At 36.5% G+C, this 26,933-nt stretch overlaps 1 protein-coding gene across 1 annotated transcript in view; it reads right to left on the bottom strand.

The window, feature by feature from the left end:
• The window catches only part of Ufl1 (UFM1 specific ligase 1), a 430,347-nt gene that overhangs the window by 191,578 nt on the left and 211,836 nt on the right, over nt 1-26,933 (bottom strand). The window contains exon 8 of the mRNA XM_090408990.1: nt 15,612-15,787. Within this exon, the coding sequence (XP_090265116.1) occupies nt 15,612-15,787 (176 nt within the window). The remainder of the gene's footprint in view (nt 1-15,611; nt 15,788-26,933) is intronic.

Here is a 26,933-nt window from a genome sequence, read left to right as displayed (position 1 = left end):
AAAAGAGTGATGCCAGGAAGTCAGTTTTATCTTTGGGTGCTGTATCAATGGTATCCTCTGGATGAGAGAGAGAGAGAGAGAAGTGCAGGTGAACAGAAGTTGCATGCAATGGCCATTGCAAGGGAAAAGAAGGCATGGTTTGCATTTGGATAATTTGGAGTTTTCTGTTATTGATCTTTATGAAGTTGAATTTGAATTTATTGATAGTTGTTAATGCACACTTCAGCATAAGCTGAACATGTAGCTGAGGGTCTTGTTGCAAGCCACACAAAGAAAGCTAAATTAATTTTTCAGCTGCTTTCATACATCTACTGAACCAAGGCTTGAAAAGTAGATGAAAATTTTGGGTATAATGGGAAGCAGAAGGCCTTCAGGCAGTGAGGGTAATTTTATGCGACTCATTCAGTACGGGTGTCTGCCTTAAAACAGTGGAAGCAATTAGTCAGATAATAGAAAGGAAGAGTAGTAGTTCTAGAGGTTATCCACTTGGCAACTTTGTAGTGCCAAAGAACACATGGTTGGGTGTGATTGAGGGTAGGGCATTTAAAGCAAAAATTCACACAAGATTGTGATAAGAGTTGCTAACAGGAGAGGTGACCTCTGCAGTATATCTGGAATGAGAACTGGTGTTGGAAGATTATTTTCCACTTGGTTAAACTATAATAAATTTAGTTTAATCCTTTACCCAAGTATAGGCAAACAAAGTTTGCACCTGAAGTAGTTCAAGACTGAGGCAACTCGTAGCAAAGGTGGACCAAGTCTCATCACTCCTTGTCTCAATATCTCCCATAATGCAAAGCACATTTCCTTGTGGACATGTATAATGCTATGCATTAAGGGAAGGGCCACTACCCTGACCGGTTTCAGCCTTTATTGAGGTCTCGTCAGTGGGAGGCAGATCCAGAAGTGGTGATACTAAGGCAGAAGCAATGGAAAGGTCATATTTACTTATACGAGTTGCCAAAAGGTGTATTATTATTATTATTACGGGTATCTCCATGGAGTCAGTAGACTCATCGCGGGAAACCCAAATTTGCAAAACAATATCGGTCATCTCTCTTCTTGAATTCATTTACAGACGAAGAGTTCACAACTAAGTCAGGCAATGAATTCCACTCATTCACCACCCTCCAGGCAAAAAACCTTGTTCTGACACCCTTGTTAGCCACACTCTTCTTTAATTTCCAGGGATGACCTCTTGTTCTTCCATCACTATCACACAGCTGAAACATTTCCCCTGCATCAATCCTATAAAAACCTTTCAGTAATTTAAATATTTCTACCATATCCCCTCTTCTCTGCCTATCAACCAACCTCTGCAATCCACAAGCTCTCAATCTATCAATGTAGGGAGCATTTTTTACATCACTCACCAACTTAGTCACTCTTCTCTGAACCCTCTCCACAGCCTCCTCATCTCCAAGGAATCAAAGTGACCAGAGCTGAGCACAGTAATCCAAATGTGGAAGTATCAACACTTTATAAAGAAGAATAATAACCTCTTTATCTCTGTATGTCAGCGTGTTCCTCAACAACCAAGTAATCCTATGTGCAATCTTGGACACCTTAGCAATGTGTCCTCTGAACTTCATCTCCCTATCTCCCAATACCCCTAAGTCCCTAGCCTCATCAATCTCTTGGAGTACCTTTCCATCAAAGTAGTACACAGCTGGTAATCTTTTAATCCCAAAATGCATGACTTTACACTTTTCCACATTGAACTGACATCCATTACCTTTTGCCCATTCTATCAGCTTATTTAAATCATCCTGCAAACTTTCAACATCAGCTTGATTTTTTATTACACTACCCAACTTTGCATTATCAGCAAACAACTGAATATCTCCCTGTAAGCCATTTCCTATATCATTTATATACAAATTAAACAACAATGGCTCTAAGCACAGAGCCATGAGGCACACCACTTGTCACCTGCCTCATCCTGGAATTGGCTCCTCCATACAGCACCTTCTGGTATCTCTCCCTGAGCCATTCTCCTATCCATATCACCAATTTAGTATCCATTCCAATCTGCTCCAATTTACGTAACAGTGTTCCATGGGGTATCCTGTCAAAAGTCTTAGCAAAATTTAGAAGTACCACTGTGTAGCCATTTCCTTTGTCTAACTCAGATGTCATTCTATTATGAAAAGTTAATAGATTGCTAAGGCAGGATCTACCTTTAACAAAACCATGTTGGCCTCTTTGGAGTATCATATCCTGATCCACCCATTCTTGAATTTTGTTTTTAACCAACTTTTCCAATACTTTTACCACTACTCCTGAGATGGTGATTGGTCTGTAATTAACTACTGCAGTTTCAGAGCCACCTTATGCAAAGGAACCACTTTGCCTAACTTCCACTCCCTAGGGTCCATACCAGAGTTCAAACTTAAATTAAATATCCAAGTAAGAGGGGTTGACAATTCATTTGCACATTCATGCAACACCCGAGCAGATATTCTATCTAATTCTACAGCAGTGTTTGCATTTAAATTTTGCAATATATTAAATACCTCTGATTTCTTAGCTTTGATTCTCACATTAGTTATTGCTACAGGTACAGAGATATCCTCACTTGGAAGATAGACTTTTGAAAAGTGATCACTCAGTAACTCGACTATTACATCTGGTTTTGTCACCCCAATACCATCAGCACCCACTAAAGTTATCCTTCCGAAGTCATTCTTCCTTTTACTTGCCACATAGCGGAAGAACTCTTTGGGATTACCCTTGATTTTTTTGGCTAAGGTCTTCTCATAATCTGATTTAGCTTTTCTTACTAGGCTGGTAACCTTCCTAGCTTGAGCCTTGTTCTGCTCATGGGTGTACTGATCGCCTTTCTCCTTGTAAATTCTCCATAACATTTTCTTTTTTTGCAGATCAAGCTTGATACTACTGCTCATCCATCTAACGCCTGCCTTGTTTGACTTCCTGACCATGGGGACACAATCTGATATTGCTTTCCTCAGATACCCGCTGATTTTATCCCATGCACTGCTAACATCTTTCCCATGCAATATGTTCTGCCATGGGATGGCTGCAAGCTCACTCCGAAGCTTGTTATAACTGCCTAACCTGTAGTTCTGTATATACGCATTCTTAACAGAAAAATCCACAGATTTTGCAACCTCCCAAGTCAATACCACATGATTGCTTTCACCAATTGGAGGTAACGAGGACATCTTACTTATGCATATATCCTCTGAACCAATAACCAGGTCCAACACTCTCACACCACGTGTCCCTTCAGTTATGTGCTGTTTCAAGTAATTATCTCATAGAAGATGTATGAACTCCATTTCCTTTTTGTTACGTGATATTTCTTCCTTCCAATTGATATCACCATAATTAAAATCCTCCATAATAATCACTAAACCTGCACTCATTGCACTAATTTGCTGATGCATGAATTCAATATCTCCCCTTCTCCCCTTGTACTCCCTGGCCTATAGCAGCATCCAACTGTATATTTGGTTGCACTGGTCACTATTTCGCACCAGACCGCCTCAAATGAACTCTCATTCACATGTCTATCATCTTGATATACTGCTTTCTTTGGCTGCAACACATCAGCTATCATCAACAGTACTCCTCCCTGAAAGTACCCATCACATTCAATTCCAGTGACCACATCTTCTACCGACAGCCAAGTTTCATTAATGCCTACAACTTTTGGTGAGATTGCACTGACTAATGCCAAAAATTCTTCTCTCTTATTTCGAATGCTTCTTGCATTGGCATACAAAAATTGCAGATTTCCTCTAGATCTTGTACCGGCTTTAGAACTGATATATAAGTCACTAATTTCAGTATCCTATGCCGATTTTTATCCCCTGTCTTCTGCAATTTATTCAGCGAATAAGGATTAATAAATATACGATCAGTGCTAAAGTTTTTCTCTCTTACACTCAACCTTTTCAATATGAGTTTCCCTGCCCAATTACTTCAACTTGTTCAGAAAACAGTAACTTCTTCAATCGCTTATGTCCTTCCATGTCCATCTCTAGCATACGACTGTCTTTTTCCTTCAAAAACACACTCCAAACATCAACAAATTCCAGACCTCTTTTTTTGCACATTCTTGCAATCATATCATTCATTATCATCACTCGTCTACTTAACTCATGATTGTCAAAACAAGGCAGCACACACACTATCTTCCCACTGATACTTTTCCTCTTCACAATATCTAACAATGTTCTTAAATCTTTTCCTACCCGATTTATACCACCACTCAGGTCATTTGTACCCACCATAACTATCATCTTGTCTGCTGTATGCCCTCTCTTTATTGCTAAAGCCATTCTTTCTATTGTCCCACCAGCCAAGCACTCCTCGTGCATACCACTCTCCATACCCTTAATCATAGAATCACCATATATCTTACCACTCTTAACTTCATTCAAGTCCACACAAGCGTCACTCATGGACTCATTTTCTATGCTATTCAGCATGACCCTCCCGGTTTCATTACTCAATGCTCTTTTACTTTCCCCCCCCCCATTCTCATGACATCTCATTTCTTCTAGGTCTCTTGTGGTTTTATTTTGACTCCCAATCACTCCCATACTATTTATTACTGCACCAAAGACTCACCCATACGTAATTCTGTTATAGTTACTTCAGCTAAAGTAATCTCTATAGTCCTAATTTCACTGTTTAACACATTAAACTCAGTTTTAACTTCCAGTATCTCCTTACTAAGCACTTCCAATTCCTCATGCAGAAGATGAAGGTCATTTTTCATTTTCATGAACTCCCGCCAAAGTTCTTCTGCTACAGTCCCAATGTCAGCTTCCTTTCCTAAACGCTCCAGTCTATCCCGACACTTCTCACATACATCAACATTTTCGTTCTTCTCATTTAGGCAGACCGACCACAGATCCTTCACATTCTTCGGCGCATACATGTAGCAGTTACTGCAACGTGTCCATTGCGAAAAATCTAACACTGAGCCAGCCTTTTGTGTAGAAGTCCTGCACGCCACTGATGTACATTTCTTGTTGGGCATCATCTTTACATGTTGAAGTAGTGAAACAAACAGCAGCGAAAACACAATATATACATACTGTTCCAAACAATAACCCCGCTGAAGGACACCTGTATCTAACCGATGCACAACTGCAGCACAATTTGAGGCAAAAAGCCACACTATATTTAAATTTAAAAACACGTTTTCTAGCCTAACTAAACACAACCACCACATTCACCAAGGACACTAGCGCCACCTTTATTATTAATTTACTCTTGATTTAGAGAAAGATGTTGGAAGTTTATTTTCCACTTGGTTAGACTATAATAAATTTAGTTTAATCCTTTACCCAAGTGTAGGCAAACAAAGTTTGTGCCTGAAGTAGTTCAGGACTGATGAGAGCTTGGTCTCCACTTTTGCTACGAGTTGCCTCAGTCCTGAACTAGTTCAGGCAGAAACTTTGTTTGCCTACACTTGGGTAAAAGATTAAACCAAATTTATTATGGAATGAGAACGGGTTAAAAAAAAGATCAAGTACTGGGAAATTGGAGGGGATTGTCAGTAATTTTGGTAAGTAGATGTATGATTTGTATTAGATCATTGTTCATAACAAAATCTTCCATATCGTTTCCAGCTTGATCAGTTGTGCATAGAAAGATGATTTCACTATTTGGATAACTGCAGAGAAACCTTGAGTGAGAGGAAGTCAAAAGTAGCAAATTCTGCTAATTCCAAATCTGCCATTCTTCAGTAGGCAATGTCAGGTTATGCAAAGGCATAGGTGCTACCCTCACGGTGAATTTCCGAAGCATGTAATTTGGACACTGACGGTGGGCTGTGGTTGATGTAGCCGCCATTTTTTGTCAAGTGACTGTGCAAGCATTTTTTTTTTTTAAATATCGTGATTGGTTTGATTTGTTTGAATGGATTAATTGTCAAGTGAGATGTATATGATTGCAGTGTCACTGTCATTTTGGTTTGCTTGAACTCTTGAACCCAGAGAGTGACCAGTCTCATTGTCATGAAGTGGTCTCAACCTCAGTGCCTCCCACCACTACAGACTCCATCTCCAGGTACCACCTGGCAAAGCATGTGGCAGTGGGATTTTGTACTAACTGATTGGAAGCTTCCTAACTCATTACTGATAGGTTTGAATCCATATATTATCTGAGAGCTTGCCTGTGGTACCATCATTTTTACTGATGTACTCTCAAAATAGAGGCGGTTCTAGGTCTCTAAGCATGTTTGGGATGCCATTAAGGGTATTCACACTGCATGGAGAAGAGGGAGGGAGGGGAAGGACTGAGACTGCTACTTTATGTATATAGCTATTTTAATATTTTCACTAATTTCTGTCATTCCATATAAATTTACTCAGTCGAAATCAGACCTAATGATCCTGATGAATAAGAGTGGAGATAATGTGCATCACTGTCTCACACCTGATTTAACATCAAATTGTCTTCCTGTGACTCCTTCAAATTAACTAGTGACATATACCTCAAATAAAGACTATGTATCATTCAATATAATGCACCATTTGTGCCATACAATTGTATCTTTTGAACAGCTTTTCTATTAGTACCTCATAAATACCTTTTCTAGATATATAAAAGTGGAATACAGATCTTGCTATATTCCCATAATTTTCTATTTGTCTTAAAGTGAAAATCTGATCACGACAACCATAGAGGTTGTCGTGATCAGACAACTGGGGTGCTTAAGGGTCAAAGCTGTATAACTGGGAGGGGACCTCCAGATAGCCTTTAAAGGAATGCAGAGAACAGACCAGGGCTTCTGACCTAATGTCCAATCCTCACCTTCTCATGGTGCATCCTGTTGGGTATCTACCTGGATACTGAACGAACTAGGATGGGCTGGCAATTTGGGATTTAGCCGACCAAGCTGTATTCTTATTGGCTTAAACCAAAATACAAAATGATGGTACAACATGACAAACTTTCATGCCAGCTGGGTCGTCACAGGTTAAACAAGGCCACCGTTGTTTTTGCCAGGGAACCAAAGCGAACAGCAAAGCATCAGCTACTGGAACAAATCTGAAAACACAACCCAACTCAACATCACCAGAGTTAAAGATCGGTACTATCAACATAAGTAGCCTGAATGGCAAAGAAATGGAGCTAGCTGAGGAATTAGATAAGTACCAGATCAATATAATAGGGGTGACTGAAACAAAAAAAGATAAAAACAACAAAATATTTATTGCTCAGAAAGATAAGATCTTTCTGAGCAATAAATACAAAATATTATATTCAGGCAATGGCAATCAAGGAGAAGAAGGAGTAGCCATAGTATTCAACATTAAATACAAGGCTCATCTTGAATGGCAGGCAGTCTCAAGTAGAGCGATATGGGCAAATATCAGAATGGGGAACTGGACAATGAGATTTATTTGTACCTATGGTCACACAGAAGGTAAGGTAGAAGTGGAGGAATTTTTTGATGCTTTAGAAAAAGCTACTGACACAATGAAAAATAAAAAGTTGGTCCTTGTCATCATCATCATCAAATTCCTGGCATGTACCCTCAAGGGGTGTACAGGATATGATAGTACCACATCAAAAAATTACATCATTACTAACTTCCTATCTACAATTTTCCTCCAAATCAGTCTGTTACTTGTTAAGACTCCAACATTATCAGATCTTATATTTCTATTGTCTAAAGCATTTTGTACCGTATCAATCCACCTATATCTTGGTCTTCCTCTGGGTCGTTTTCCTGCCAACCTGGCAGAGAACACTTGTTTTGCAAATCTTTCCTTTCCCATTCTATTTAAGTGACCATACCACCTGAGATTAGCTCTGCTAATCTCAGGTGGTATGGTCACTTGGTTGGTCCTTGTTGGGGATTTAAATAGCAGAATAGGAAATGATTTTCAGACATACAAAAATATTTTGGAAAAATTTGGAGAAAAGAGCAAAGCTAATAATAATGGCAAATACCTGTTGGATTTCTGCTCAGGACATGGACTAGTTATTACTATCACCATGTTCCAACATAAAAATGTGCCCAAATTCACATGGAGAGAAGAGGCAAGGAATAAGAAAAGTCTCATTGACTATATCATTGTCGATAGTGATGTTTTCTCCCTGGTGCTGAACACCAGAGTGCACAGAGGATTTGAAATTGGAAGTGATCACTATTTAGTCTTGAGCAGAATAAAATTGAATTTCATTTTGAAAAGAAGAACATGTAAGAAAGTTTTAAAGCGAATAAAAGTTGAGCAGATCACAGATGTGAACTGTAGACTAGACTAAAATGCACAAAGATCATTGAAGAAAAAATAAAAGAGTTTGAGAACAGGAACCAAACCTTGGAGATTCAGTATCAAGCCTTGAAAAAAACCCTGATTGATTCAGCAAGTGAGGCATCTGGTGAGGTTGTCTGCAAGGATAGAAAAATCATTAGAACTCCATGGTGGACACAGGAAGTTAAAGAAGCAGTGAAGGAAAAGGAGAAAGCATATCAAAAGTTCCTGGAAAATAAGTCAGCTTGTGCTCTTAGAAAATACAGAGACAAATGTAAGAAGCGAAACACTGTGTAAAACTAGCTAAACAAAAGTCATCGGAAAACTTTGGCAAGAACGTAGAAAATAAATATCAAGAAGGTGACAAAATATTCTGGAGGTTGTTAAAGAAACTAAGAAATGGAGGAAAGAGTGCTGTAAAAAGAGTTAGAGATGATAAAGGTGATATGAAAACTGCAGAAAAAGATATCCTTGAAGTATAGAGTAATTACTTTGAAAAATTGCTAAATGAAACAAGAAGTGATAGCACAGTGGTAAAAAACACTCAACAGGCATACAGTCAGGAATACATATCCGTACTTCAAGTAGAAAAAGCCATCAAAGGCTAGATGATATTCGACCAGAAATATGGTGGTATAAAAGTCTTACAGTGGCTGTACTGCATAGTTCAGAAGGCCTGGACAGAGGGACAAATTCCTGATGATTGGAGTAGCTCCTATAGTACCCATATATAAAAAGGGAAATAAAACTGAATGTGAGAATTATAGAAGTATTTCTCTGCCGAGAGTTCCTGGTAAGATTTATGCAAGTATACTTGAGAAGAATTGTGGAAGAAAAGCTTGGTGAAGAACAAGCTGGATTCAGGCCAAATAGCGGCTGGCAGGATAAGATCTTTACTTTACAACAAATAGTTGAGAAAGGATTGTAATATAAAAAAGATCTGTATTTAAGTTTTGTGGATTGGAAAGGCATATGACAAGGTGCCACGAGAGAAGCTATTCAAAAGGCTACAGTTGCATGATGTCAGTGGGACATTATATCAAGCAATACTTAGTCATTAGTAAGTCAGCAGTTAGAATTGAAGTACAGGAAGGTAGTTTAATGTTAAATCTGGTGTCAGACAAGGATGTACATTTTCTTCTCTGTTATTCATTATCTATATGGATCACATTATAAATTAAAGTGGTATTGAACCTGATATCAAAATTGGAGATGTTAATCTCAGCTCTTTACTTTATGTGGATGATGCTATACTTTTGAATAAATCCAGCACAAGTCTGCTCAATTCCCTGACTAAATTGAATAACTGTCATAATAAATTTGGTATGAAAATCAGAAATAACAAGACAAAGACAATGAAAATAAGTAAAAACATTAAAATATCAACTGCATCATGAATGGAAAACCCATAGAACAAGTAAAACCTTTCAGCTACTTAGGCACAATTTTTAGTGAAGACGGTAAATTAAATATATAAATGTTGAAAGTTTATTTTTCACTTGGTTAGACTATAATAAATTTAGTTTAATCCTTTATCCAAGTGTGAGCAAACAAGTTTGCACCTGAAAGTATCTTCAGGACTGGGGTAAGGTAGTACAACACCAGGCAACTCGTTGCAAAGGTGGAGCAAGCTAACATCACTCCTATCTCAGTATCTCCCATAACAAAACACATCTAACGAAGTCTAACCAAGTGAAAAATAAACTTTCAACAAGTTTCTCTAAATCCAGAGTAATTTATTAAAAAGGTGGCACACCGTTTGGCAACTCCTATAGGTAGAGATGACCTTGCTAATGCTTCTGCCTAGTATCTCTACTTGGGCCTGGTTCCCACTGAGGAGACCTCAATAAAGGTCGAAGCTAGTCTGGGTAGTGGCCCTTCCCTTAATGCATAACATTAGACATATTCGCAAGGAGATGTGTTTTGCATTATGGGAGATACTGAGATAGGAGTGATGTTAGCTTGCTCCACCTTTGCAATGAGTTACCCGGTGTTGTATCACCTTACCCCAATCCTGAAGATACTTTCAGGTGCAAACTTGTTTGCTCACACTTGGATAAAGGATTAAACTAAATTTATTATTAAATATGGAAATAGACAACAGAATCAATAAAGCCAGTATGGTAGGAAGCCAACTGAATAAATTTATATGGAATAAGAGAGAAATTAGTCAAAACACTAAATCAACTGTATAGAAGAGTGTTTAAACCAATTTTAACTTATGGATCTGAGAGCTTGGTTAAAAATAAAATAGTTGACCAAAGACTAGAGACCTCTGATATGAGAGTCCAGAGAAAGATTAGGGATGTGAATAGATGGCGTCAATGGCAATATCATAAATGAGGATATTAGGAAAGAACTTGATATTGTTAGCATCCAGGAATGTGTCAGCAGAGCTAATCTCAGGTATGGTATGGTCATTTAAACAGAATGGGAGAGGAAAGATTAGCAAAAGAAGTGTTCTCTGCCAGGTTGGCAGGAAAAAGACCCAGAGGAAGACCAAGATATAGGTGGATTGATACAGTAAAAATTGCTTAGAAGACAGAAATATAAGATCTGATAATGTTGGAGTCTTTAAGGATAACAGATTGATTTAGAGGAAAATTGTTGATATGAAGTTAGTAATGATGTAATTTCTTCATATAGTACTATCATAATATCCTGTACACCCCTTGAGGATACATGTCAGGAATTTGATGATGATGATGAAAAAATGACTTACTATTCTCATTAACTTTGTTTTTTTCTCCAAATTTTCCAAAACATTTCTGTATGTATGATATTCATTTCCTAGTCCACTGTTAAGATCTCCAACAAGGACCAACTTTTTCTTTGCTTTAGCTGCCTTCTCTAATGACTTGAAAAATTCCTCTAATTCCTCTTTCTGTATGACAGACACAAATTAGTCTCACTGTTCAATTCTCCATTTTGATGTTTGCAAAAATCATTCTGCTTGATACTACCTACCAGCAGTGGCAGCTGGTGACAATAGAAACAGGTGGGGCCAGGGGCCAAAAACAACTTAATTTTTTTATATTTATACAGTGGGTTCTATTATTGATTTATAGTTATTATTTCTATTACAATAATATTTAGTCAGAATCCACTGATGCATTGAGCTATTAATTTTTTAAAATTGTTAGGACAATGGAAGATAACATGTTCATTTTACCGAACATTTGAAATTGCACCGCACCATTTATATGAATTTTACTGGATTTGTATTTTGTATTGTAAAAAAACCTAAAACATCTTTACTAGGAAAGATGTTTTAGGTTTTTAAAGCCACTGAGTGTCCACAAGCTCTCGTCACTAAACAAAACACAATAAAAACAGAACAAAGTTTTTTTTTCATCACTCACACTAAGCCATTATTTCTTGTCAAACCAGGTTACATAAAATGTTCTTGATTTTTTACCATCTTGTTGAGTAATATGCACATCTCTGGGTTGGTATGAATATATCAGAAATATAGACGAGCCACCCCTGCCTACCAGTAAAGAATTTTATCCTAGTATTTAGTATTTAACACTGTAGCTAATTCCTTCCTTTCTCTTGGATCAACAATGCCAAGTCTTTTGATTTCCAATTTTTCTTCTAGACTTAATAAAGAGAAACGTTTTTCCAATAAACTGTCGAATTTGTTCATAGTTAAATTGTACTGTTTATGGACGTAATAAAAATTTAAACTTTAAAATAAATTATAAAAGAAAAAACGACAACAATAATTAAACACACTAAAAACAATAAAACAGATCAATAACGAGAATAAATAATAAAACAATGAAAGAATCTCACACTATTTACATACAAACGCAGTGATTGGGCTAGATTAAACAGGCCCCAAAATAAGCTCTGTGCTGGTAAACAAACACGCTTGCTAGTGCACATGCTTCACAATCAAAGAATAGCACGCTATGTACATACGTACCAACACAGTGACTGGGCCAGACTAAACTGGCCCCAAGAAAAGCATTGCGCCCAATAAAGCAAAAAACTGGCCCTATTTTATATGTTCTACACGTATAAAATAGGGCCAACCGTGGCTGGCCCCAGAGACCATACTAAGTCGCATTATACAACATTGCCACAAAATATTACAGTAATTTTTTTATTAAACAATAAAATGTGTTGGAAATAGATTAAAAAATAATAATTACAAAAAACGTATTTTTTAAAACTACAATTATTGGGCAAGTTATACAAATATAGATGGGGACTGGCCCTGCATGGCCCCTAAAGACGAGCCGCCCCTGCCTACCAGTAAAGAATTTTATCCTAGTATTTAGTATTGAACACTATAGCTAATTCCTTCCTTTCTCTTGGATCAATAATGTCTAAATATAACTTCTTTTAATGATTATCTGAAATAATCAAACCTATTTTTGTCTTAATTATTTTGGTAAGTAACAATGATTACCATTTCGTTGACCACCATTATTCATAACAGAATAAATTATTATTATTATTATTATTATTATTATTATTATTATTCAGGCCTCCAAGGAGTCAAAAGACTCTGCGAGGGAGGTCCTTCCTAAGACATAAAGTCTGTCAAGACTCATCGAGACGAGGTCCCCCCTGAGAAACACAAAGTCTATCATACCACACTTTAAACTCACTGACCGTTCTCGCTCCCACCACTCCATCAGGCAATGCATTCCACGGCTCAACCACCCTCCACACAAAGAAACCACTCCTTACCCTCTTGCTCACAGTTTCCTTTCGTAACTTCCAGGGATGGCCTCTTGTCATCACTCCTTCCTGCTGATCAACCAAGCGAAAGAACTCCCCAGTGTCAACCCTGTAACCACCTCTCAACAGTTTAAAAGTCTCAATCATATCACCTCTCCTTCTTCTATCCACCAAACTCTGCAGTCCACATTCTCTCAGCCGATCCTCATAACTATCCTTGTACAGTCCTGAAACCATCTTTGTCATCCGTCTTTGTATCCTTTCCACAGTTAATTTATCCCCTTCAAATCCTGGGGACCAAATCTGAGAACAATAGTCCAAGTGTGGTCTGATCAGAGACTTATACAAAGGAATGATAACCCTCTTATCTCTGCAGGTCAGTGTCCTTCTCATAATAGCAGCAATCCTCTGTGTTACCTTCACCACCTTTGCAATATGTCCCCTAAACTTCAGGTTTCTATCAATCATCAACCCCAGATCTCTTGTCTCCCCTACTTCCTCCAGTATAACTCCTCCCATAGAGTATGCAGCATCCCATCGATGTTTCCCAAACTGACATCCAGACCAACGTGCTGCAACTTAAATATCAGCTTATCATGTGGCACCCTGTCAAATGCCTTCGCCAAGTCTAAGAAAATTGCAGTATATGCCTTTCCCTCATCTAATGTTCTTGTAACTTTATTATAAAAGGCTAGTATATTGCTAAAACAAGAGCGTCCTTTCACAAATCCATGTTGATTCTCACAGATAACATTACCCTCATCTGCCCAATGCTGTATACGGTCCCTCACTACTTTCTCCAAGATCTTAACAACTACTGATGACACACAGACTGGCCTATAATTAGACACTTCCAGTCTGTTACCACCCTTATGCAATGGCACTATCTTACCTTCCTTCCATTCCCTGGGCACCTTTGCCAAAGCCAGACTTTCATTGAAAAGCCACGTTAAAGGCACTGTCAATTTCCTAGCACATTCTAACAAAACTTGTGGTGAAATACCATCCAGTCCCACAGCTTTACTGACATCCAGAGTACTCAGTATCTAAAACACACTCTCCTCCTGTACCTCCAGACCTCGAACCAGTCCTATCCCTCTAGCATTAAAACCGACTCCTCTAGGATGAAATACCCCAAAAAAGTGTTCATTAAACAATTCCACTATGTCCTCTGCATCAGTCACTCTATTCCCAATTTTATCCCACAATATCATTCTTCCACAGTCATTTATCCTCCTACTGGCCACATAGCTAAAAAATTCCCTAGGATTTTCTTTGGATCTTAGGGCCAATCTCCTCTCATATTCCAGTTTTGCTTTCCTTACCACACTAGTCACTCTTCTGGCCTGTGTCTTATATTCCTAATGCATCTCTTCACCTGTCTCCTTATATCTCTTCCATAGCCTCTTTTTCGCATGCAATTCCTGTTTAATATTGTTTGTCATCCACTTTACTCCAAATTGCGTCCTCTTCTTCACTCGTGGTATACAACTTACCATTGCTGATAACAAATATTCTTTCACAATTTCCCACGCGCTAGTGATATCTCGGCCTTCCAATTCCTCTCTCCATGAAACTTCCCGAAGTTGACGTCTAAGACTATTATAATCACCTGCCTATAATTCCACATAAGTTCCCGTCTCTTTGATACTCCTGTATGTCTATTCATTTTCCAAGTCAACACCATATGGTCACTCTCTCCAACTGGTGGGAATGACGTCAACTCAGTTATTATCAACTCTTCTGATGCTATAACCAAATCCAAAATTTTTGAACCTCTTGTTCCCTCTGTTACATGTTGCCTAAGACATTTGTCCCTCAAGAATTCTAGAAATTCCATTCCCCTATTGCTACATGCATCTTCCTCTCTCCAATTTATACTACTGAAGTTAAAATCTCCCATAACAATCATTCTTCTTGCACTTGCCAAACTTAGCTGTCTAAACATCTCCTGGTCCCCATCTTCTGTGCTCCTGGGTCTGTAGCAACACCCCACTAAATATCCTGTCTTGCCTACCTCTACCTCACACCATACGCTCTCAAAATCATTTGTCTCACTTCCTTCCAAATTCTCCACTCTTAGAGGACATAGGTCATCACTTATCATAAGCAGTACCCCACCACCAAATTGGAGGGAAAATTGTTGATCAGAAGTTAGTAATGGTGTAACTTTTTTTATAATAATATCATAATTATCCTGTATGCCCCCTGAGGGTACATGTCAGAAATTTGATGATACTTTTTGTAAATTAAAATTTTTGAATTATAATTTTGCAACACTAAAAAACTCAATTTCTAAACTGTTTAATTTTTTGGCACATTTCATGGAAAATGCATATTATTAAATTTCTTAAACTTCAAGCTCTTTCTTTCAAAAATTAATATGCTACACAATATGCATAATATTTTAAAGAAAGACAGCACAATTCCAAAACATCTATAACAGTGAATTTGAAGAGCCACAAATTACATTAAATCCTCAATTATCTGACCCACAGGAAATTAATTTGCTATTGGATAATTGAAGGTTGGCTAACTGAAGGTACATTCACATGATGCTACACCTGAACATGGCTAACATAATAACTCATTCAAGCTTAGGTTTTAATTGAAAGACTGGTTATTTGAAAGTAAGATAACTGAGAAATTACTGTATAATCACTGATTTACCATAACATCAATCCAAGAATCAGAATTTAGAGCCTCTTCTATTGCAGCTTCTACTTGATTTAATATTGCCCTTCCCACACAGCAAGATGACAGAAAGGACAGAGCTTCATCTTTATACCTTCTTGAGATATAAGTTTTTGGATCAGGAATACCAAGTCTTGTCAAGGAGTCATATTCTATAATTTAAAAAAAATGTTAAGTATTATATATTATATTATAATATTGTTATATTATTGAGTTAAATATGCCAAAAAATGAAGATTCTTAAAAAGTTTAAAGCATTTGTTTAAAAAAAAAAAATACAGCTGACTTTCAGTAAAAAAAACTAAGAAATTCTCTATGGCAAACAAACAATTTTAACATATTCTTTTGGTACCCATGAACTTGCTATAGTGAAAGTTGACTATAAGAATTCTTTCTTTCAAGGTTACATGATGGTCAGCATTCACTGTGTAAAATATATGGAGACAAAAACATTCGTGTTGGAGTAATTACTTTATTTACAATTAAGCAAATAACACTGGATATTTTGACTTCTATATTGAGGCCATCATCAAGAAAACCATTAATGAATAGGACAGAAACTACATGACACTACACAAAAGTTACTGAAATCTAAATGCTTCATTAATGGTTTACACAAGCATGACCTCTGGTGAAAAAAAATTAAATTAAAATAATTAACATAATTAAAATATTTTATATACATAATAATAACAAACAAACAGATGACTAAAAAAATCGATTGTTATTTGCTTAACTGTAAGTAAAATAATTACTCCAACATGAGTGTTTTTGTCTCCATAAATTCTGCACAATGACTACAAGCATATTCATTTGAATATAAATTCATTAATTAATATATACCAAAAGAGGAAAAGAGTTAGAAAATTATGTCTTTTATATATAAATACAGAAAGTGATTGATGAAATTAACAAAAGAAGACCTATTATTAGCAAATCTAAAAAAAATTTTAAAAAAAGAATAAATAGAGTAAGAGTCAAATGGCCATGGACATGTAATCTTATTAACAAGAGATTCGTAAGAAAAGGACGATGTGGAAGGAATACTGTGGGCATAAGGATGACGTCTTTAATGAACATTATAAGCAGCAGGCTAGAATAGTCACAACTGTTCCATGGAAAGCAAAGTCTGAGTATGAAAAGGAACTGGCTCCGAGTACTAAAGACAACCCACAAGAATTCTATCGATAAGCTGCAAGTGAAAGAAAGAATGAATACGAAAAGCTCTTCTAAATCCTGATGGCATGAGAGATACAGATGCAGAAGAGGTTTGTTGAAAGCTATCAACCTGGTGTATGCAACATTGACTCACTGTTACCTCTTCACTAGATGAAGAAACACAGTTGTATGAGGATGAGGTATTAGAGCTGCACAAATTGAATAAGAATTCAGCAATAGGGACTGATGGGATATCAGCACATGTGCTAAAAGAGTGTTCAGCTGAACTGGCCATTCCTTTGACCAGACTGTTTAACATGAGTCTCAGAACAGGGAAGATTCCGCAGGAATGTAAGGTAATTTCATCGCACAATGGTGGTGCAAAGACCGATGTATCCAACTATCTCAGGGACTGGCGTTGAAGATTTTGGAAAAATTGGTTAGGTTCGCATTCAGAAATGAGTTGACAGTGAATCTCTACTTTGCAATGAACAACATGGGTTTACTAAGGGAAGGTCAAGTTTTAGCGACTTGTTCACATTCTATAACAATGTTACCATTGAACAAGACAAGGGGAATGGATACATCATGATACTTTTGGATTTTACTAAGGCTTTTGACAGAATACAGAATGGTACACTGCTGAATAAATTAGAGAAAATAGGTTTCGGTTGTAGAATATTAGCATGGATAAGAGAATGGCTGACTGACAGATATCAAAAAGTGGCATACAGGGGATGTAAGTCTGCAAGATTTAAGGTAACTAGTGGTGTACCACAAGGATCAGTGCTTGGTCCACAATTGTTCAATCTGTACATTAATGATACTATTAAGGATTTGACAAGTGACATATAGCTGTTTGCTGATGATGCAAAGATAGGTAGGGTAATCAGGAATGCTGCTGATATGTGGTGGAGGTTTCTCTTAATAATAACAATAATAAAATACAGTAAATTCAGAAAAGTTATGTGTAATCAAAATGGATATATACTATTATTATTATTACCATTAGAGTTAATTTTTTAAAGATAAAAAATCTGGTATACACCTTTTTTTTTTTTTTTTCATTATATAACTACCATTTATGAAAGGTTGTAAACCTATTTGGTGGTTAAGATTCTTTGTTTTTTACATATGTTGTAAATTTGATACATGAAATAACAAGATAAAAAATTCTCCAAAGCAGCACTGAGTAGTGTAGCTTGCTACTGATGAATAACATATGGAAAACTACAGAGTATATAAATGATAGTTTCGGAAGTTTTTCCACTTGGCTATACTATAAATTAAAGAACTTGCCAGTAAAATAACTAAACGAAATAAATTATTTAATATCTTAAGAATTGAAAGCTCTCCAGAAACCAGGATTGAGTACAAGATAAATACTGAAATTAAACAAAAATATAATCTATTACAAAGAACTAGGTGGCAAGAATTTGCCACAACTTAAATTCAAACACTTCAGATACCAAACTTTGGAAACTGACAGCTAATTTACAAAGAGACCTACCAAAGGCAAGTGAAACTAACACACTAAAAGATCCAGATGGAAATATCAAAATTGGAGATAGGGAGATCGCAAATACCTTGCCCTCTCATTTTCAAAATATAAGCAAACTAGAGATGAATACTAGGAAAGACCATCAAATATCAAAACAGGCTCGACAGCAGAAAAATGCTGCAAACTCCCCAAAATATCAAAACAAACTATTCTGGGATCCATTTACAATCTCTGAATTGGGAGATGCCTTGGAGAGACTAGATATAAATAAATCATGTGGACCAGATAACATACAAGGAATTATGATCAAACATCTTCCTTCCCTAGCCCTAGATTTGCTACTTTGCTTATACAACAATAGCCTAAAACAAGGAAAAGTTCCAAAAGACTGGAAGACAGCCACAATCATACCAATCTTAAAGCCTAACAAACCGCAAGACAGATTAATAGGGCAAATTAATAGAAAATATGATACTCCAACGTTTGAATTACTATCTAAACAAAAATGATATACTACCACATTTTTAAGCTGCCTTTAGAAGAAATCACTCAACAACTGATCAACTTTTCTACTTAACCCAGACAATTCAAGATAACTTCCAGACCAAACCTACCAAATCCACCATTGCAGCTTTTATAGATTTTAGCAATGCCTTTGACAAAGTGTGGAGGCAGAAACTCTTTTCCAAACTTTGTCATATTGGAATAGAAGGGAAAGTTCTTAACTGGATCTATGACTTTCTAAGAAATAGAACAATTCGAGTTAGAATAAATAATACCTTTTCCAAGAAAGTGAAAATAAGACAGGGACTTCCTCAAGGTAGCATTTTGAGCCCACTCCTTTTTTCCATCTACTTAAATCACTTAGATAAAAATATAAATAAAGAAACAAAGATAGCTATGGTTGCTGATGATTTGGTCCTATTCTCAGCTCATAACAACCTAGAAACAGAAGAAGGTCACTTAAACAAAGCCATTGAAAGTTTAGCTACATACTGTGAAAACCAAAAAATTAAAATTAATCCTACTAAATCAGAAATCTGTGTTTTTACTATTAATAACCACCTCAGAAAGTGGAGACCAAAGATTAAGCTAAACAGTCAACTAATTACATTTAATGAAAACCCCAAATATCTTGGAGTTACTCTAGATCCAATCCTAAGCTTCAATAAACATATCAACAATGCTGCAGTCGGAGCAAAAAGAAGACTAAATATCATGAAAAGTATCTCAGGTAAAGATACTTTTCATGATATTTCATGATTCATAATATTGGGGAGCCGATGCTAAAATCTTAAAAGTCACATATACCTCTATTCTCCATCCCATAATGGAATATGCTTTGCCTATCTGGATGCAAACATTACAAACTCGTTTAGACAAGCTTATAAAAATTCAGAAAAATGCAGCTAAAATCATATGTGAACTAAGGAATACAACTCCTGGAAAAATAGCAGAATTCAAATCCAACCTTGTTCCTTTAAAAAGTAGGTGGAAAGAAAATCTTACCAAATTTGTAGAAAAAAGAGCCAACCTTGCACATCATAGAACAAGTGAACTTTTTAAAAACTGGAAACCAACAAACAGAATAAAGAAAAAAATCAACAACATAAAATCATAGAAAATAAAATTCCCTTGGATTGTCCAAATAAAATAGCCAACTACCCAGCATTTCCTCCAAATCAAGACAGGAAAAATATAGTTATCAACTCTGAAATAGGAAAACATGAGAAAAAAAGCCTAGAAAACCCTAAAATCTTGAGATCATTAGCCCTTTCAAAAATAATGGAATATGGACCTGACTCAATAAAGATCTACACAGATGGCTCCAAAAATCCAAATGGTTCTGGGAGTGGCATACTCATCTATGGCTCTCATAATATAGAACTAAAAACAACTAACAGTATTCAATGCAACTCATACCACGCAGAATTAATAGCCATTAACACAGCACTGCAATATTTGGACAAACAAAACCTGAAGGAGTTTATTATTATTATTATTATTCAGGCCTCCATGGAGTCAAAAGACTCATCGTGGGAGGTCCTTCCTAAGAACATAAAGTCTGTCAAGACTCATCTAGGGGAGGTCCCCCCCCCCCCCAAGAAACACACAGTCTATCATACCACTCCTTAAACTCATTGACTGTTCTTACTCTCACCACTCCATCAGGCAATGCATTCCACGGTTCAACCACCCTCCATGCAAAGAAACCACTCCTCACCCTCCTGCTCACAGTTTCCTTTCGTAACTTCCTTTCACAGATTCCTTAGCAGCCCTTCAAGCTATTAAGAACTGCTACACTAGCCATCAAGAAATACTAGAGACATAGCAAAAAACATAAACAAACTACATAAGGATTCCAAAATAATCTTCCAATGGATCCCATCCCATGTGGGATTAAAGGGAAATGAAACTGCAGATGAAGTAGCAAAAATGGTCATAACATCAAGTGATACCACAGATTTCGATCTTTTTAAAACCACCCAAAAAGAAAACATAAAAAGAACAATTCTTCAGGACATGACTCACAACTGGTACTCAGCAGAAAATCCAGGAGCTACCATCAACTCCAAGTTTAATTGCAGTGCCACTACCATGATCTCTCACTTCAAGACCGGCCACATAAGACCAATCAAGTTTAGCAATGGTATAAAAGTCTTGCCCACCTGCAAAATCTGTAACATCGAGGAAGCATTGGTGATGCATTAACAAATGCATCACCAACGCATTTGCTAAACTGTATGAATATTTCCAAATGTGAACTCTATAACAACCCAGAAAAGGTGCTGTATAAAATACATGAACTTGACCTCTATGATCTGTTGTAATAATACCATGGGATAAAAAAATTAAAAATAAAAAAAATAAAAAAAATTAAAGATGCTAAGAAATTATATTCTTGATTTAATCCTTTATCCAAGTGTAAGCAAACAAAGTTTGTGCCTGAAGTATTTTCAGGACAAGGCAACTTGTATACAGAGGCTAATGTCTCCACATCACTTGCCTTAGTATCCCATAATACAAAGCACATATCCTTATGGACATGTATAATGCTATGCATTATGGGAAGGGTCACTATCCAGACCAGTTTTGACCTTTGCATTATAGGATACTAAGGCAAATGATGTGAAGACATTAGCCTCAATATACAAGTTGCTTTGTCCTGAAAATAATTCAGACACAAACTTTATTTGCTTACACTTGGATAAAGGATTAAATCAAGAATATAATTTCTTGGCATCTTTAATTTATAGTATAACCAAGTGGGAAAACTTCCAACTATCTCTAATCCAGAGTAATTTAATAACAAGGTGTGACAGCTTTCGGCTACTTGTATATGGAAAACTTGTATATGAGGACTTGGGAGTGTTGGCGGATAGGGAGATGAAGTTTAGGGGGCACACTGCACAAGTGGCTAAATCAGCTCATCAACTCACTTGGTTGTTGAAAAATACTTTGACGAGCAGAGACAAGCAAGTTATTGTTCCTCTGTACTGAGCCTTGATAAGAACTCACTCGACTACTGTACCTAGATTTGGGTGCCAGAGTTTCTTCTTGGTGGAGATGATCCAGAGACGAGTGACCAAGATGATAGCAGGTCTATGGAATGAACCTTATGAGAACAGGGTGAAGATTTGTGGGTTGCAGAAATTGGTTGATAGGCAAAAAAGGGGAGTATGATTGGGACATTCAAATTGCTGAAGGGTTTCTATAGGATTAATTCAGAGGATATTTTTGAGATCAGGACTGGTGGTGGGAGAACTAGGGGACATCTATGGAAGCTGGGAAAGAGTGTGGTTAGCAAGGGTATTAGAGCTGGGTTCTTTACTTTTAGAGTGGTAAATAAATGGAATAAGCTGCCAGAGTCTGTTGTGGGTGCTATGACAGTGAGTGAGTTCAAGGCAAGGTATGATAGATACTATAAGAATGTCGAATAGTTGTGTGGACATGATGTTTAGGACCTCCCTCGATGAGTGTAAGGACTCCCTGAAGTCGCCCGTAATACTACTACTACTACTAATAATAATATGATGTCTGCATTATTTCAAAGTTGGTATCACTACTGGATCTGGTTCTCATGGAGGAGACCTTTTGACCAGTCAATACGCAGACTGGTCAAAACCAGTCTGCGTAGTGACTCTTCCCATAATGTATAGCATTATACATGTCTGTAAGGATATGTACTTTGCATTATGGGATACTAAGGCAAGTGATGTGAAGTTATTAGCCTCTATATATGAGTTGCCCTGTTTTGAAAATTCAGGCACAAACTTTGTTTGCTTACACTTGGATAAAGGATTAAACCAAGAATATAATTTCTCAGCATCTTTAATTTATACATAAATGATAAATTAATGTGTAACACAATTCTTCATCATCAGTTTCCTGATATGAACCCTCAAGGGATGTAGTACTACATGATTACTAATCTCCTATGAACAATTTTCTTTAATTAGTCTAACACTTATCAACACACTAATATTGATTTTCATATCTAATATTTCAATCTTCTAGGGCACTTCTGACTGAATTGCTCCATACAGTTATATAAACTAAATGTAATTAAGTTAAATACTGATATTTCTGTTTGTTAGAGTAGCATCAGTTTCATCATTTTCAAACTAGGAATCTATGGAAATTCAAAAGCAAGACTGATGTTGCATGGTAACAACTACTACCATTCTTATGTCAACAAATTACAGATTGAAAACAGAACATTATTAGAAATCATGATTATATATATTTGAGTAAGTTTTTTTTGTTGTTGTTATTATTATTATTATTTTTTTTTAAAGCTACAGTTTGGCATAGTCCAACATTGTAATTCACATTGAATAAACATATCTGGAGATGATTCAGACTGAAATATTTAATAAAATTTTATTATTAAATTAAATGTTTCAGTATTTGCTTTTTACTATGTCACAAGTAACATTAAAGATAAAAATTCTGGGAAGTAAACAATAATATTTTTTTTTTTAAGTAACAAATGATGAGGATATTAAAGATTTTTTTAGCCAAATAAATTGAAATTTTATCAGAAAATTTATGAGAATATAACCTTTGACATAGGAGCAGCCTTGGCATGCACTACTTAAAAGACACAAAGTGTCCAGAAGCCTCCATATTTGCCTTAATATTTACTAGTGCATTGATTAGGTTTCACTGGCCTGACAGTTGCTTTGAATTGTTGGTTCTTATCAGAAACCTAGGATGGCAAAACATTTAATTAAAACCATGGCAGTTTCATGTCAGAAAGCTATATTCTTCATAAGTGAACTCTCAGTACTGGGGATGAGCCGTGGAATTTGTGGTGAGAGATCAACTGATTAAGGGCAATTTTAGTTGTGTCGTTTAATGAATTATACATTAGACAATAGTTCTTTAAGACCAACAAAGCAGATTTTTGGAGACTTTTAAGCCAGTATCATATTAATGTTAAGAGAATTAATATGGCCTCAAAGGCATTTCTGAATTTATAGTTATTATTAATAATAATAATATTATTATCTCTCGGGGGGACCCTGTAACCCCTAGCGAGCACGTCCCCTGGGTGGCGGATAGGGGAGCCCATCATGTGTGTGTGCGTGCTTGTGTGTATATATATATATATATGGTGGGGTGGTCCAAATATACTGAATAAGGACTCGTGGACCAACAGGGCCATAAGGGGGCAATCATCTTGATTGTAAGGGAAGCGGCACTCCCTTGGACCCCCTAGCTGGAATCTATCCTCTCCTTCTTCTACTTTGAGGAAGATCCACTTACTTTAATCTTTCCTATAAGGCCTTAACAGCCAACTCTTCTTATTTTATGACCCTTATGCTATTAGAGTACTCGAGGGCCATAGGGTCTTTTCATTTCTGGCCTTACAACTATGCCCTCTCTATAATTTGGTCAAGTCCCTAAAGAGTGGAAGGAGGGCAAGATTGTGCCACTTCATAAAGGAGGTGATCGAACTCAAGCATCAAACTATAGGCCTATCTGTGTGTCGGGTGTTGTGGTTAAGTTGTTGGAGAAGCTTGTGAGAGCTAGAATCCAGAGTTGGGTTGACAACAATGGTATAATCTTTGATGGACAGCATGGATTTGCTAAAGGGAGGTCGTGTTTTAGTAATCTACTTACTTATTACAATAAAGTGACTGCTTCCTTGGACAGAGGAGAAGGATACACAGTAATATACTTGGATTTCGCAAAAGCTTTTGATAGAGTGCCTCATGATAAGTTGACAGTCAAACTAGAGCAGATGGGGTTGGATATTAGATTAGTGCATTGGATTGGAGACTGGCTATCTGATAGGTATCAACAAGTTGTGTATGGGGGTGCAATATCCAGGAAAAGGAAAGTCACTAGTGGAGTGCCTCAGGGATCTGTTTTAGGGCCATTACTATTTAACTTGTATATTAATGATATTGGCGAAGATTTGGATGGAGATATTCAGTTGTTTGCAGATGATGCAAAGTTGGGAAGAACCATAAAGAGTAGTGAAGATGTTGTGGCCTTGCAAGAAGACTTGAATAAATTGAGTGATTGGGCAAGCAAATGGGGGTGTGAGTTCAATGTTGCAAAATGTAAGGTTTTAAAATTTGGAAAACAAAGATGGGATGCAGAATTTATGCTTGGTAAGAATATATTGTTGGAAGTAGAGGAAATAAGAGATCTGGGAGTGATAGTGGATAAGGATCTAAAATTTAGGGGTCACATCGCCAAAATTGTGAAGACAACACAAAGACTTCTGGGAATGATGAGGAGGACACTGACGTGTAGAAGTAGGGAGATTCTTGTTCCATTGTATAAGGCTTTGATTAGGCCACACATGGACTATTGTGCCCAGATTTGGTCACCTGGTTTTCAGAAGGATGAGGAGATGTTGGAAAGGGTCCAAAGGCGACTGACTAAGGTAGTTTCTGACCTCTGGAATGTCGAGTATGAGGAAAGATTGAAAAGATGTAATTTGCAGAGACTAGTGGAGAGAAGGAAGAGGGGAGATATGATAGAGACCCACAAGTTGGTAAGGGGTTGCTATAGGATCAATGGTGGAGAAGTTCTACAGCGAATAGTGGGAGATCAGGGGAGAACCAGAGGTCATCCCTGGAAACTGTATAAAGAGGGTGTGAGTAGGGGAGTGAGAGGCAGGTTTTTTTCGTGCAGAGTTGTGAATGATTGGAATGCCTTGCCTGAGAGTGTGGTGTCTGCAAGGAGTTTGAATGTGTTTAAGACCCGGTATGATGAGATGTGTGTGAGATAAAAGGACCTCCTAGATGAGTCTTTGACTCCATGAGGTCTTGTTTAATAATAATAATAATAATAATAATAATAAACCTTACTATAATTCTTCTATAATCTACTCTTTGCCCCTCAATATACCCTATTCCTCCTATGGGTTTAAATTCGGAAGAAGGCTAGTTCAGAAGCTTTAAGGTAGCAGCCCTACCACTGAACTATTCCATCGTCAGGCTAGTCCCCTGACATGGAGAACATAATCCTACTTGTAAGCTGACAGAAAAAGATAATCGGATTGAATCTATGGGAAACGACCCTGGAATGGAAAAGGTAAAACAAAAATGGAAACGACAAAATATAATACACATAGCAAACTGGAATGTAAGAGGAATAGCATATAAAGAAATAGAATTAGACCAGTTATTAAATGAAAGAAATTTTAAAATAGCAGGAATCACTGAAACAAAAAAGAAATTAAAAGGAACTATGAGAACTGAAAATTTTAATGTGATATATAGTGGAGTCGACAGAGACCAAAGAGCACAAGCAGGAGTCATGATTTGGATTCATAACTCCCTTTCAAAACAGTTAAAACATTATAAATTATGGAATGAAAGAATGATAGAAGCTAGAATAAAAATAGATAGAGGCTATTTAACAATAATTGGTTTATATGCCCCAGAAGAAGGAAGAGAATAGGATAATATTAATTTTTATAATCAGCTACAAAACATATATAATAAAATAAATAAAAATGATTACATAATTTTAGCAGGAGACTTAAATGCAAGAATTGGAAACACGAAAATTAATAATAATATAGGAATACATGGGGAACACACTCTAAACAGAAATGATAAAAAATTGATTGACTTTGTAGTTTATAATAACCTAAAAATAATGAATTCCTTCTATAAACATTAAGATATACATAAATATATTTGGTCAGCAAGAGGATGGAAATCAATATTAGATTACTTTATATTAAATGAAAAGACATCAAATTTTTCACTAGATGTTAGAGTTCACAGAGGATATGAAATAAGCAGTGACCACTTCCTTGTTAAAATAAAATTAAGATTACCACCTAAATGGCTACAAGTAACAAGAACAGAAAGAAAAATTGAAACATTTGTTTATAAAACTAGACTATTGAATGATACAAATGTACACTGGCTATACGAACAAAGAATTAACCAATATCTAGATAAAACAAAATGAAGAAATAGAATGGCTTAATATAAAAACGTTACTAAATGCAGCAGCAAATGAAAACTTAGGAAAGACCAAAAAATTCAATAAAAGAAAAAACTGAAGATCTGGGATGATACAATCAAAGAAATAATCAAAAAGAAAAAAGAAGCCTATCACAAATGGTTAAGCAGTAAAAGATTAGAAGATGAAATAGAATA

Source organism: Typopeltis vanoorti, chromosome 19, assembly GCF_054136105.1.
Source record: "Typopeltis vanoorti isolate ZY-2024b chromosome 19, IOZ_Tvanoo_1.0, whole genome shotgun sequence".
Classification (NCBI taxonomy): domain Eukaryota; kingdom Metazoa; phylum Arthropoda; class Arachnida; order Uropygi; family Thelyphonidae; genus Typopeltis; species Typopeltis vanoorti.
The sequence above is the reverse complement of the archived record's forward strand: the minus strand, read 5'-3'. Positions and strand labels throughout refer to the sequence as shown.